Here is a 14,400-nt window from a genome sequence, read left to right as displayed (position 1 = left end):
CGCCCCCGATCTCCGGAGATCCCCGGCCCTGATTGGCTGGACGGCCGGATCTCTCCCCGGATGTGGCCCCCGCCACCGCCATTGTGCGGCTGTGCTGTCCACCGAGGGTTCCCCTGCGGCGAGTGCTTTGGATTCTCGCCCTCGCTTCTCGATCTCCTGTCCCGGGAGCCCGGCGGGTCCGGGACTCCCGTCCGTGCCGGTGCGGGCGCCGGCATGTGGCTGTGGGAGGAACAGGGGGGCCTCTTGGGCCCCTTCTCCTTCCTGCTGCTGTTGGTGCTTCTGGTGACACGCAGCCCCTTCAATGCCTGCCTCTTCACCGGCAGCTTCTACCTCCTGCTGCGCCTCTTCAGCTTTGAGCCTGTGCCCACCTGCAGGGCCCTACAGGTGCTCAAGCCCCGCGACCGCGTTACCGTCATCGCCCACCGCGGCGGCAGCCACGACGCACCCGAGAACACACTGGCGGCCATTCGGCAGGTGAGCCCCCCCATGCCTCGCGGCACCCGCCCCTCCTGGGAGCTTGGACTTCTGCCCGTCCTTCCGAAGGTTCCCCAGTCTTCTTGTAGTAGCCTTCCTTCCTAGTACCCCCCAAAAGATATTCACAGAGCTTGCATTGGAGTGGGGGAGACAGGCCTTAAATAAACACATAAATGAGGCACTTTGGGATAATGGAAAGCGCAATGAAGAAATGGGGTAATGGAATAAGGAATGACTGGAGGGGGGAATTATGTATGCTATTTTAGGTAATCAGAGGAATCCTCTCGAAGAGAAGAACTTTTGAACTGAAACCGGGATGGTGAGAAAGACCCAGATTATGGATCTGAAAGGGAGGTGGGGGTTGCGGGGCGGGAAAGCGTCCCAGGAAAAGAGAACAGCAAGCGCAAATGTCCTGAGGTTAACGATGTTGGAATGTTTGGGTAACAGAATAGGCAGTATGTGGCCCGACTCAAGGGAACAGAACAAAGGCTAGTGTGTGAATACAGTAAGAGATGTGGCCAGGTTGAGTAGAATCTTGGTCCGTGGTTGAATTTATTCTAAATGGGTCACCTTCACAGGAGCCATTTTACTTGTCCTCCAAATTGTCCGAGTCATTTCCTTGTCACATACCCCCCAAAAACACACACATTCAGGCTCAGACAACCCTGTTTGCTTGACTCTTAATCAGTTTCTGCCTCCCCTTTTGACAAGGCTCTCCTGGCAGTCTCCTGACTTGGTAATAATGACAGCAGGCATAGTGAGAGAGCTTTTCAGTTGTCTATGCACTTTTTGATCTGTGGGTATAGATCTGAACCTCTCATTTCTTTGAGACATTATTTTAACACTGAACGGGTAGGAAGGCAGACTCAAACACGTGGCTCCTTCTAAAATTCAGCCTTCTGATTCTAAGTCCCAGTGCAGTGGGTCGTAGATTAGAATATGTTCCGGGATGTAAAAACTTGGACTGACTGTCCTTTGTTTGTCCAGCTGAAGACACAAAGTATTGTGTAATGAGCAAGTTACTTAAGCTCTCTATGTCCCAATAAGAGTCATGACCAGGGCGTGGCAGGCAAGGCATCCTAGGACACCTCTCTTCACGCTAGTCTCAGCCTTGACCTCAGTTTCCCCATCTGTACGATGGGAATAACATTGGTATCCACCTAGCAGGTTGCGATTCAGTGAGGTAGTCCACGTGAAGTGCTTCGCCCGTGACAAGATCTCCACTAATGTAAGCTCTTTAGGCCAAGAATCTAAAGATGGCTTGATTCTTTCAAATTATCTCAATGTGCAGATAACAAAATTAAGTCCGAAGAAGGAGGGGGATCTGGAAGGCAGCCTTTAATTTAGTGGAGGGCACTCGACTCTGTGTTTATAAACCATGTTAAACTTCCCTTCTGCTTCTTTCTCTGTGGTTCTTTGTGATGAAAGACAGCAGTTCTTGCAGATTTCTGTTTAAAAAGAAATCTAAAGATCGAGAGGTCTGATGAAGTGATATAGCTACACAGGAGATAGCACTGGCATGAAAAGAAAGGTGATAATTACTGTAGGAACAAAAGAACACAATTGTCATTGGCTTGCGTTTCAACTTACCTTTAGGTAAGTTGCCTTAAAGTATAACGCAGTGTTAATTGAGCACAGAAGGTATTTATGAGTATTTAACCGTGGATGTTGTGGTTTGGCCAGAACATGTTTGAATAGAAAATGAAGAAGAATGTATGCGAAATACACATACACGTGTAGTGTTTCATATCCCGTTGTGTTGCAAGGGAATTACAGCTAAATTCCATTTGTGTCATGTATATTTAGGTCGAACACATCTGTTATATATGTAACGATGATAAATAAACATTGTGCCAAGTTGATTCCTGGTCTAAAGAGGAAATGAGATGTAACTCTACCAGTTCGATTAAGGTCATTATCAATAAACTTTTTAGCCAAAACAGAATTACCTGCTGAACACAGTCTGCAGAAGACAAGGTCGCTCCCTCCCTCTTAACTTCAAAAGATATATATAGTTTATTTCCATCGAAGTTCGTTTTCTGTACTATTCTTCCTCCCTTTGCATGTTTTCATCTCGTAATTTATATTCTTAAACATTTTACTATGTAAAAAATCAGAGAGGATGTTTTGACACTAGAAGAATCTCTGGCAGGTTATATAATAGATATAGAAGGAAAAATCTGAGCGGTGAAATGAATGTATTCCAAAAGCGTACACGACACTGAACAGTGACAAAAGAAGTTATGCCCACAGTCTATTCCCCGCACAGGAGCTTGGCGTTTTGCTTATGGGGAGGGGGGTGGAGTTACACCAACAAAAACCTGACTCATCTTGTTTGTGCCAAAACAGCGCAATATCCAACTAATCAGCAAACACAGGGGACTTCTCCGAGATGCTGTACGAAATGATATAGGTAAACAGTGGAATTTGTCTAAATACATATAATTGTAAGCCATTAATGTCCAGAGAAAACTTAAGTTCCAGAAGTCTCCCCAACTGCCACTGCGAGACTGGAAGGAGTGATTGAAGTTTTTGAGGAATCCCTAAGTGTGGAAGTTGCAGTACAGTTAACATCCACAAAAAACACAAGTCTGGTTGCTGTTTGTTCCAGAAAGGGCAAGAAATTGGTACGAGCAGCTGTCAACCTACCCAGCCCTATTGGTCATCCGGAGTGTTTAGATTGCAACATGACATCTGTGGCCACTTGACATTAATATTGTTGATGTTTTTGTTAAGGCAGCTAAGAATGGAGCAACAGGCGTGGAGTTAGACATTGAGTTTACTGCTGACGGGGTCCCTGTCTTAATGCACGATAACACGGTAGATAGGACGACGGATGGCACTGGTCGATTGTGTGATTTGACATTTGAACAAATTAGGAAGCTTAATCCTGCAGCAAATCACAGATTAAGGTAAGTGGTTTATTGTCACTTAAACATACCTTCAGCTTTTGTTGGAGATCACAGAGAGACACTGGAGACTTGTTTTGTTGTGTTTTGTTTTGAACTGTATACATGTTTCCTAAGTAATAAGCCAGGAACAACAGATATGTGGTGTGTTTTTTTTTTCTCTTTTCCCTGTGGGGCGATTTTTGGTCTGAGTGTTTTTCTCGGGACTATTCTGTGTGTTGTCTGTGTTGTGACTTTTTGTTGTGTGATATATTTTTTGTGTATATATATATATGTGTGTGTGTGTGTGTATAATCCTGTAAGATGTTCCCCCCAAAAAGGGTACTATGATTAAAAAAATCAAACACTATATTCTAAATGTTCCCCTTGGGGAATAAATAATTATATCAGTCAATTCTTACCTTTAATGTAGTGTATATTAAATGTATATGACCACAGACCCCACACCCTTCTCACCATTAACAGCTATAAACCCCTTGGAATTGGTGTACTGGGCTATAATATACTTTGGAATGTGGTTATTTACATTCCTCTCTTCTTGTCTTCTTTGAAATACTGAAAAATGTGGTCACTGTTATCATGTCCTGTCAGCTCTCTGGACAATGATGACGACTCCTCGAGTGCTGAGCATTCCACCCAGTGATTAGTTATAGTCCTCCCTAAAGGATGATTCTGACTTTATTTTCCTAGGATCTGAAAGAAGTGAAAAGTCAGCCAAGGGAAATCGTATTTTAGAAAGAATATTGATAACACTTGCAAGTTTGGAGTCCAAGCTGCATGAATTAACTCTTTACTGTCACCAGATAGTTCATCGCTCTGTCGTATGCGAGGGAAAGGCCGGTTTTAACGTTACAATGATGTTGCACATAAGATGTCAGGTTCATAATCAACATTTAATGCAAAAAATGCTTAGGGTCAGCATCGCCCTTAAAATCCTTTAAGATGGCATGATATCAGAGTCAATATAGCTTCTTTATGTCTTTAAGGCAAACAGTGTTTTTATTTCACAATTGAAACAGGTTGCGTTTTCTTTGCTTGAACACCAGGTGAAGTAATTGGCTGTGTTTAGGGACCATGTTGTAGGAAAAGTAGTTATTTTCTCTAGAATTTCCCAATGCGAAGAGGTGCTCTTCGTGAGAGGAGGCACAGAAGCTAAGACTGGCCAGGGGAATAGCAAACTTACATCTCTTATCTCTCATTCTCAGGGAATAGGCATCGAATAGAATATCTGGCAGAATTGCCTGTACTATTTAAATTATCCTTACCTTTTATTTTTTTAGCGACGATCTTACAGTTGAAATAATATAATTGAGTTAACAAATTAAATCATGTAGAGTGAAATCTCATTACACGAGAAAAGCCAATTTCTTAATGTATCAGAAAATTATGTTTCAGGAAATTAAATAGTTGCACATAAATGTACAATAATACAGTCAACAGATTGATGTAGTCCTAGGAATTTCTTCTGCAAAGGGTCTGTTAGGGCAATTACAATGTTAAAATTAAGTCTCTGAGTTTGTAAAGCTGGCATGCATATACTCTGCCCTTTGGTGAGCAGAGTTACTAATTACATGATTAATTCAATAGAAATCCAGCGGTTTCCTAGAAGTTAAATGATTTTTGTTGTTGTTGCTGTTCTTTGATCAAGAATATCTGTACTTTGGTCCAAGTACATGTAGTAAATGACCCTCGGACATTGGTATGGTTGAGAAAAGGAAGTTGGGGAAAACACTCTTTCCTTTTGGTTGGGAGATACTTATCAAATGTCCGTTCCACTAGACTTGGATTCTTTTTCCTACCACGTATTATGCCTTTGCCCTCTCTTACAGGAATGATTTCCCTAATGAAAAGATCCCTACCCTGAGAGAAGCCGTTGCAGAGAGCCTGAACCATAACCTCACGATCTTCTTTGATGTCAAGGGCCATGCAAATAAGGTACAGTCTGTACCGCACACTTCCCTTTTTTCAAAAGACATCTTTAAATGCTAGTCATTTCCAAAATTAACTATGTATTTTGTTATTTATTCTTAAATTATTTTTACAAATTTTTTTTTTTTTGCTTAGTGGACGTGAACGATGCGAAAATCCACATGTTAAAGGAAACAGTAAATTACAGAACCTTTTAAACCTTTTTACCTTCGATGGAACCTTTTCCCAACTCCCGATATCCTACAACTAGCTTCAGATAGAAGAGTCGGGTTTCTCTTATTTGCATAAAGCATTTGCCAAAGATATTAAATAAAATAAACAGTTAAAAAAGGCACTTTTCGAACACACCATCCAGTTACCTCATAAAAAACAACTCAGAAGTTGGACACAAGACCAGTTGCATCTGGCCGATAAGGGTCTTAGATCGACAACTATGGACTAAACTTAAAGAGAACTCCTATATTTAGAGCTTCTGATAGCTAACAGATATTTATCTTTTACATAGATTCATCTCTTCCGTATGATTTCTATCCCTTATGTATAATTTTTTTATTCTTTGATTTGTTATATTTGTATCACAAAATTAATATAATTTCTTCAAATATGTACGACATTGCTAAATAAGATTTTAGAACTTGTACTCATAAAAACATTATTGCAATGGAAATCACTGGGGAAATACAGTTCAGGTTACATTTGTTCTCTTATAACCTGCTTTACAAGGACAAAGACTTTTGTCCACATTTGGACAACTCGGGTATTTTCCACCCAGCAGTTAGTATCAGTAATGGCCATCTGTGGGTTGAGAATTCCGATGATGTTGATTTTTTTTTTTTAATTAATCCCAGGATATAGTTGAAACCAGATGTTAAAACCTGAAATGTGAGCCTCAGTGTGTTTTTAACTTTAGTACCATAAACACCTCTAATTTTGAATGCGCTGGCTAATTTAGTATCAGCTAATTGATAATTGTATACTTCTAGGTTTTTCAGTTGGTCTGTACTGACACAGACCAGGAAGGCTTATTTAAAAATAGGGATTTCTGGGCCATTCTGGAAATGTCTGGGGTGGTGAGGTCAAGGAACATGTATTTTTAATGAGCACTTCAGGTTTTGTTGATAATGTGGCCCACTTCTGGGAACCTTGATAGGTCCTGCGTTTTACCCACGATGTACTGACCTTTATACGATGTACTGACCTTTATACTTACTCTCTTAGAATATGTGGGCGGAAGGGAGATAAAATCTTTTTTAAAAATCTAGCTATTTAAGCTTTCCAGTTGGATGTTCACAGGTGGTTTGGGCAAGACTGGGTAGAACATAGTGATCTAATTCACCAGAATGTCCTATAAAGGAACAAGTGTTGGCAGCAAATTGGAGACAGTAGAACACATGAGCCAAGGTCATGGGCTTCAGGGTCCAGCAGACTGTAATTAAGTACTGTCACTCACTACAGCATAACCTCTACCTTAATCAACTTTAGTTTCCTCATGAGCAGAGTGGGAATAATTAAAGAAACTACCACATAGGGTTGTCGTGAGAATTAAATAAATAATGTAGGTGAAGAGGTACACGCAGTGCGTTCCATAGTTCATACGGCCAGAGAATCATTTCGGCTCTATAGCTCACAATCCCTCATATTAGTTAGTGAAGGGAAACATGACAAGAGTCATTTCTGTGTTCTTTTTTCTTTTTCGGAATGCGTTTTGTTGCTTATATTCGGTTATAGGTATGTGGGACTTTCCAAAAATTAGCAATATTTCAAGAGTTATGACGTAGCAGCATTACATTCGGTTAATTCACTAGAAGTTACACAACGTCAGTGATTTAATTCTATCATTTCTTCTTCATTTATTAGCTGGACTACTACAGAAAGAAATTTCTGCTCACCAGGGGAAGAGTCAGGAGACTTCCAGCTCTTCCCATTTCCTCCCTTGTCCCATCGCTTCTGCCTTCAGATCCATAATGTTTCCTCTTAGAGCACTGGCCTGAGGAAATCTCCCCTCTAGTTCCAAGGCTGGCTGCCTCATGCTCCAGCCAGGAAATGCAGAGTGGGATAGAGCAGCGGGTATAAAAAAAGCCTTCTCCCCGGCGGCTATACTAGGGCATAAGGAAAAGATTTTTAAGTTGTGCTTCTAGCCTCCACTGGCCAGCAGTCTGCCATACTTTCCAGAAATGTGACAAAAAGGATGAGGCCCTCAGCAAGATGGTAAAGCAGCAGCACCTCAGCTTTCTCCTTTGCTGCTACATGTGTGAGTTTAAAACGTCTCCCGGCGGATAATGGATTCCATCTCTTCAACGTCCCCGTGTATTAGGAAACTTCTGATTTGTTTGATAGGGTTATACTCAGTATGTAATAATGATTGCCTAAGACTGTTACATTTTAATAGTTTTAAAATACGTGAATCTCTGTTTTACAGGCTACCGATGCTCTAAAGAAAATATATATGGAGTTTCCTCAACTATACAATAATAGTATTGTCTGCTCCTTCTTGCCAGAAGTTATCTATAAGGTAAAATTCAGGATTTTTGTTGTACATAATATTATGTTAGTTGGTGGTGATAATAGCAATGGCGTAAGTAAGCATAAGGAATCGAACTGAACCTGTTCAGAAACTCCTCTTTTAAATTAACAAGAGACATTTAGAAGGGAATGTACTCACCCCATCTTTAAATACCTTGATTCCTCTTCAGTTCCCTTTTTTATGCTCCTTATAGGCTCATTGAGATGACTTTGGTAAATGTCCTCGAAACAGAAAGAAGTATGTATGTAGCTCTCCATCTCACTAAGTCACAGCAGAATATACCTTTAAAAATTCACTCTGAATGTGGGAGATTTTTAAATATGCATAAAAGTAGATAGTAGGACAGTGAGCCTCATTAACCAAGATCCACCGTTTCTTTCATAGCCCCATTTATCTTCCCCGGTGTTATTTTGAAGCAAATCCCAGACATCATACCATTTCATCCACAAAAATTACATTAAATATCTTGAAAAAGTGATTCTTTTAAAAAAACATAGCCACAACATCATTATTTCATCCAAAACCATTAACAGTAAGTCCATAAGATTATCAAATATACAATTATATATACATTTTTATTTTTCTCAGAAATAGCATACATGGTGTTTTGTTTTTTTTTCATAGATTAACTCATTTGAATCAGGACCCAAGCAAAGACTGCATGTTATCATTTTAAATCTTAAAACCTGCATATTCTCTTTCCTACCTTCCTTGTGATGTATTTATTGAAGAAACCGAGTTATTTTGTAGAGTTTACCTAAGTCTAGATTTTGCTTATTTCTCAATTTAACACATTCTTCTCCTCTGTATATTTCCTGTAAATTGGTAGGACAGCTAAAGGCTTGATCGGATTAGGTTCAATTATTCTTGGCGAGATAACTTCATGGGTGAGAGTTTTCTTCCGTCAGGAGGCACACAGCGTCTGGTTAGCTCTTTTGTCATCGTTAACAGCTGCTATTGATGCCAGTGGCCAGCTCTGTCCCTTTACTGGGGGTTGCAAAATGTTAATACTTAATTCTCTCATTTCTTCGTGTATTAGCTAGACGACTTCTATAAAAAGAAACTCATTTACTATTTAGTTACCCAATAAGCAAATAAATGCTCAATCTTTTCCTTAACTTACCAGTTTCCAAAATAATGAGTTGGTTCTGTAGCGTTCAGCAGCGCCCAACAGAGCATGTATTTCAGGTTTTACGGTGGGAGAGCAGCCTACCCAGGTCTGAATGGCCATCGGGATGAAGAAGGTCTTGGGACTTTCAGGCATTTGAATCAGTGTTTCCCAAACTTACTTGACCACGGACGCCTTTAAAATGGGTGATAGACTCTCCAGAGGAGCATAGAAAACAGACCGGAAGAATTCCATCCTCATCCCCCCATTTCTCCTTTGCCCACTTCCCAGCCCCAGCGCCCACTTTTTTCCCCTCTCTTTTCTCTTCTGACGAGTACATTGGCTAAATCTAAAGAACAAATGAGAGATATTAGACTTAAGATACGAAAATTATTTTATTTTCCAAAATTCCTTTTCAGATGCGACAGACAGATCAGAACGTGGTGACGGCTTTAACTCACAGACCTTGGAGCCTTAGCCATACAGGAGATGGGAAACCACGCTATAATGCTGTATGGAAACACTCAGTTTTTGTGGTACTGGACATTTTGCTCGATTGGAGCCTGCATAATATTTTGTGGTACCTGTGTGGAATTTCAGCTTTCCTCATACAGAAGGATTTTGTGTCCCCGTAAGTCGGAAGCGTGTTTTTATTATTATTTCCTCCTGACACATTTCCTGATGGATGTTCTTGGAAAGGGTTAACAGTGGACAACCTGGATTAGTTCCCACCCGCGGCGCCCACATGCTTTTAGTAAGCTGGATGCCACTGTCTTCTTACGTGGGAAGGGTTCAGGCATATTTTACTGTTTCCAAAACAAGTTGATCAAATGCACTGGTGTTTAGTGCATTTTAAAGAAAAAAAAAAAAATGCAGCCAAATCGTGATCAGAAAGATTACATTTCCTTCCGATTGGCTGTCTTTGAAAACCAACCTAGGATCCAGGGCAGAGCCACAGTGAAGGCGTCCTGGGGTGCCCACCTCATTTCTCCCATCTTCCCTCCCACCCCCCTGCTCCCCCCATACATCATGGGCTCTGCTCCATGGTTTGCAAGAAACTTTTTGTTCCCTAACCTGGCAACCTCGGAATCTTTCTTTTGGCAATTTTATAGCTGCGTTTTAGCCGATTCTAATTTTTTAAGTTTCGTATTATTTCAGGCATGCATGCATTCGATTCAGTAAGTATTTTGGTGTATGCCTACAGTATCGCAAGGTACTATATTAAGAAGCCGAAGGTGCTGTGGTAGAGAAACAAGGCCATGGTCTGTCCCCATGGAGTGTAGAGTGAAGTGGAAGAGATAGTGGCCAATTAAATAAAAATCCAGTAAACAAAATTACAGCTAAGATAAATGCTGTGTCGGAGAGAACAGTGTACAATTATAATTGACCTAATGGGGTGTAGGAGAAAACATCCCCAAGGAAGTGACAACTAAACTAAGATCTGAAGGGTATGTAGGGATTGAGGGGGGCGGGGGATGCAGACCCAAGTCAGGGAGAAATACATGCAAAGGCATGTGGCAGGAGAAGCTTGGTTCTTGCAAGGAACTGAAAAGCAGTTTTCTGCAGCACAGAAAGGAAAGGGAGCACGTGATAAAAGATGAGGCCAGAGAGACAGGTAGGGCAAGCCAGGTGCGTCCTCCCGTGTGACTTTTTTTCCGGGAGTGTGGTCTTTCAGGAGCCACCAAAGTGTTTTAATAAGCTGGAACAATGCAGAGGAGGTTCTCACGCTGCGTTCTGGGACATTCCCTCTGACCGCAGTGCGGAGGCGGTTAAGAGGCCCTTTCTGAGCACCTGTTACTGCTCAGTGATTACCGTCCTTAGTGACTGTCATCCTGTCCTGGGCCAGTTGGCCATTATTCTAACAGGCTTGCTTTTTCCTCTTTCCCCAGGGACTACTTGAAGAAGTGGTCAGCTAAAGACATTCAGGTTATTGCTTGGACTGTTAATACTTTTGATGAAAAAAGTTACTATGAATCCCATCTTCAATCTGGCTACATCACTGACAGCATGTTGGAAGACTGCCAGTCTCAGTTCTAGACTTTTCCCCAGGGAAGAAACCCATGGGGACAGAAACTGCCTGCCGGCCTCATGCAGGGATACCCATTGCGTTAGCCCACGCCCTGGGGGATCAGGTGACCCACACAAGCAATACTCAGTAATTGCATTTTTACCTGAGCCAGAGCAGAGCCCAGTGTTTCCACCATGCTCCGTGGACTGCCCGAGCTCCACACCACTGCTCTTGAAAATCTGGGTCTGCAGAAAGGCACAGCCCTGCCCGGCCCTAGCCGAGGCATTGCACCGAGACCCGGTGAGAAGAAGCACAGGTTGAGTTATGCAGTTTGGGGGGTACAGACGCAAATGCATGGGAAATGCATGATCACTCAGAGTTGACATTTTTAAAACTTGACACATTTATGTAATTCACTTATTTAAAATATTTGTACTCGGCTATGTTATCAATATACGATAGACGCCAAGCTTGTGACCATACTAATAAAATCATTAAAAGGAGCAGTAAGGGAAAACTGTGTGCCAAGCAGCGTATCCTAAGATACAAGGAATTTAGGGGAGCCGCTGTCTCAGTCCACTGACCAGCTTCAGCGCGGAGCAACAAAAATGGCAGGAGAGTCTGGACACCGGCCTGAGGGATGGCTCGTGTTATCTCGGAGGAAGAGCCACAGACCACTAGGGAGCAGAGTAACATTCTTTCAGGCTACTCTACGACGGATGATCATACATGATTAGAACTGGAAGAAACTTCTAAGGACATCTAGCTTGTCCTCACTTTGCAAATGAGAACACCAGAACCTGTGGAAGGAAAGGGTCTTCCTCAGAAATAACGTAGCTGGTGACATAGCAGAGCCTGATCTCGTGATAAGTAAATTTCTTATTTACTATTTGCCTGGAACTTTAGGGGTTTAACGTGTTTTCTTAACTCACAAAAATCTTAACAGAGGTGGTATTCTTTTTTTACTGATGAGGAAGCTGAGGCACTGCAAAGTTAAAGTCACTTACTCAAGGTCTCGAATTCCTTGGTGCAATTGAGATTCGGATCCAGGTAGATCTGAACCCCTGTTCCTAACCACTCCTCTGCCTTTAGAAAGCCCTTGATTTCCAGCTCCTTCCCACATGAGCTTCCAGGGGTCTTATCAATAGCAACGTTTAAAATGAAGGTGAGTCTTGAAAAAATTGCATAGCTGTCTTTCTCCGCAGCTGCCCTCCCTCAGCCTTGATCACAGGCTGTACAGCTTAGTCATGATTTCGCTCCTGAGTCCCAGTGAGTCACCAGCCTCACACTCAGCGGGCAGACCACCAGTCCACACAGCTAGATGGCAGCGGGAAGCAAACCGATTTTTGCCATGGTTGGTACTGGCAGTAGATGGGGCTTGGGACATTTTCAATCAACATTTACAAAGACATTTTCTTGAATTTTAAAATTAACAGTAAGACGATTTATTCAATGAATGGAACAGATACCTAAACTGCATGTACTTCAAAAATAAATAAACAAACCGCATGTACTTCTATCCCGTGTTATGACTAACAGGAGAAAGTGCCCCCAAAAAATCTGGACTGAACTCCCCGCTTTGACATAGCTTCAGAGACTGCACATCAACCGAAAAGGAAGGAATTCTCTTGGGGGCAGTATAGGTGACATCCCTTCTGCCGTGTGAAGCCTCGAGAGCCAGTTCGCTGCCTCTTGACCTTTGTCCCAAATACATTTTGCTCTTGACTCAGCCAAACCTAATTAAAGATTTAGATCCTATGCTAAAGAGGCCTCGAAGATGGAGAATTTGGATGAAGAAAGATGTTAATAGGTACTACTTTTAAGCACTTATTTGAAAGGCTTAGTATAGGGGTTAGAAACAGCACTTGGGATCAGAGAAAGCTAAATCTCATTTCCTGATCAACAATTTACCACCTGTATGACCTTGGGTAAGTTATCTAAGTCATCTGTAAAACGGGCAGTATTAGTACCACCCCAGAAGGTGGTTACAAATAAATGAAAGTACATGTAAAATGCTTGTTAGTAACGTTTATTCACTGCCTACCATGTATTAGACACTTTCAAATGCTTTTCATGTGTTTTTTTCTGCAACTCCACGAGGTAGGTGCTGTTACGATCCCATTTTATATTGCAGGAAATCAAAGCACAAAGTAACTCGCCTAAACTCACACAACAGTAATAGCATAAGGATTCAGGCCCAGATGATACAGTTCTAAAGCCCACACCCTAAACCCCTGCTTAGCATCATGTCCTGTCCATAACTATCACAATGCCTGTCACATGGGTAGATGCTCGATAAATGTTTGTTAAGGGAATGAATTATGAGATAATCAGTGGAAACTTCCTTAAGGAAACGAGATACAGATCTAAAGTGAGATGAAAATTCGGGAGCGTGAATAAGTGATTCAGCATTCGGCAGCATGAAGGGGCCGTTCAAAGCCACCATAGCATTCTTTTCCAAGACGGACAATACAGATAAAGATCCCGTGCTGTTCATTGGACTGCATTTCTGCTCTCAGGATGTTGGAGACATCGAAGGCCACCTCAGAAGGCTTGAGGAATCCGATCCTTATTTGATTAAACAATACTCATTTTCTTATTTGGAGACTGGTGTCTGCAATTCTGTTTTGACGATTTCGCCGAGACATAAATATTCTATTTTTATTAGATGCAAATTTCTAAGAAAATTATACCTACCATTTTCCCTAAAGCGAGAATAATGCTTCAACAGGACAGTAAATCATAGCTCTGAGGCAAGGGAGGGTGTGTGCTAGTGAAGTGTTTCCAAACATCTACTCAAACCCTTAGCGTGGCGTGATGGTTACTGTAGGATGAGGTGGTTTGATTTCTTCGATCAAAAATACTGAAGATTTAATGACTTCACGTGCTCTACTACCTAAGTTTAAATTATGCTCAAAATCTAGCAATCTGCAGCACATTAAATGTTAAGAAGAGGCTGGATAGCAAGCAGCTAGGCGCAGAGGTTCTCAAAAGATGCTGTCCCAGACATTCTCAACATGGACATAAGGGGAACTTGTTAGAAACGCAAGTCGTCAGAGCCTGTCCCGGAACTACTGATTCTGAAGCTGTGGGTAGGGCTCGGGACCTGTTTCAGCAAACCCTCCAGGCGGTTCTAATACATGCACAAGTCAGAAACACTGAGCCAGAGAAAACCCAAAGTCCTCGATTCTGCCACAAACTAGCTATAAGACAGACAGACAAATCGCTTACCCTGTGTCTGCCTGTCTTCATCATCTATCAGATGGAGATGACGATTATTCGCATTTATCGTCAGCGATAATGTTACGAGGTTGAAATGATACAAGTGGAAGCGCTTTTGAAAACTACGTTAAGGGTGTAACAGTACTGTTATAAAATAAGACGAAAAATGTGGAGGTGCTCTAAGATCATACTCCTCACGACACGGTCCTCGGACCCACAGCACTAG

The 14,400-nt window shown here is 41.9% G+C and overlaps 1 protein-coding gene across 2 annotated transcripts; it reads left to right on the top strand.

Moving 5' to 3' along the window:
• The first annotated feature begins 59 nt into the window (after positions 1-59).
• GDE1 (glycerophosphodiester phosphodiesterase 1) lies at positions 60-12,965 on the top strand. Of its 2 annotated transcripts, none has more exons than XM_011377515.2 (6): positions 60-474; positions 3,211-3,386; positions 5,213-5,318; positions 7,732-7,824; positions 9,364-9,575; positions 10,834-12,965. In XM_011377515.2, exons 1-6 carry the CDS (start codon positions 61-63, stop codon positions 10,979-10,981), a joined length of 1,149 nt encoding a protein of 382 aa, XP_011375817.2. In that variant the 5' UTR covers position 60; the 3' UTR covers positions 10,982-12,965. The 2 variants fall into 2 exon arrangements, with proteins under 2 accessions (XP_011375817.2, XP_023377544.1); XM_023521776.1 differs by having other exon boundaries at positions 99-474; positions 3,215-3,386.
• Positions 12,966-14,400: the final 1,435 nt, after the last annotated feature.

This window comes from Pteropus vampyrus, unplaced genomic scaffold (genome assembly GCF_000151845.1).
Source record: "Pteropus vampyrus isolate Shadow unplaced genomic scaffold, Pvam_2.0 Scaffold314, whole genome shotgun sequence".
Taxonomy (NCBI): Eukaryota; Metazoa; Chordata; class Mammalia; order Chiroptera; family Pteropodidae; genus Pteropus; species Pteropus vampyrus.
The sequence above is the reverse complement of the archived record's forward strand: the minus strand, read 5'-3'. Positions and strand labels throughout refer to the sequence as shown.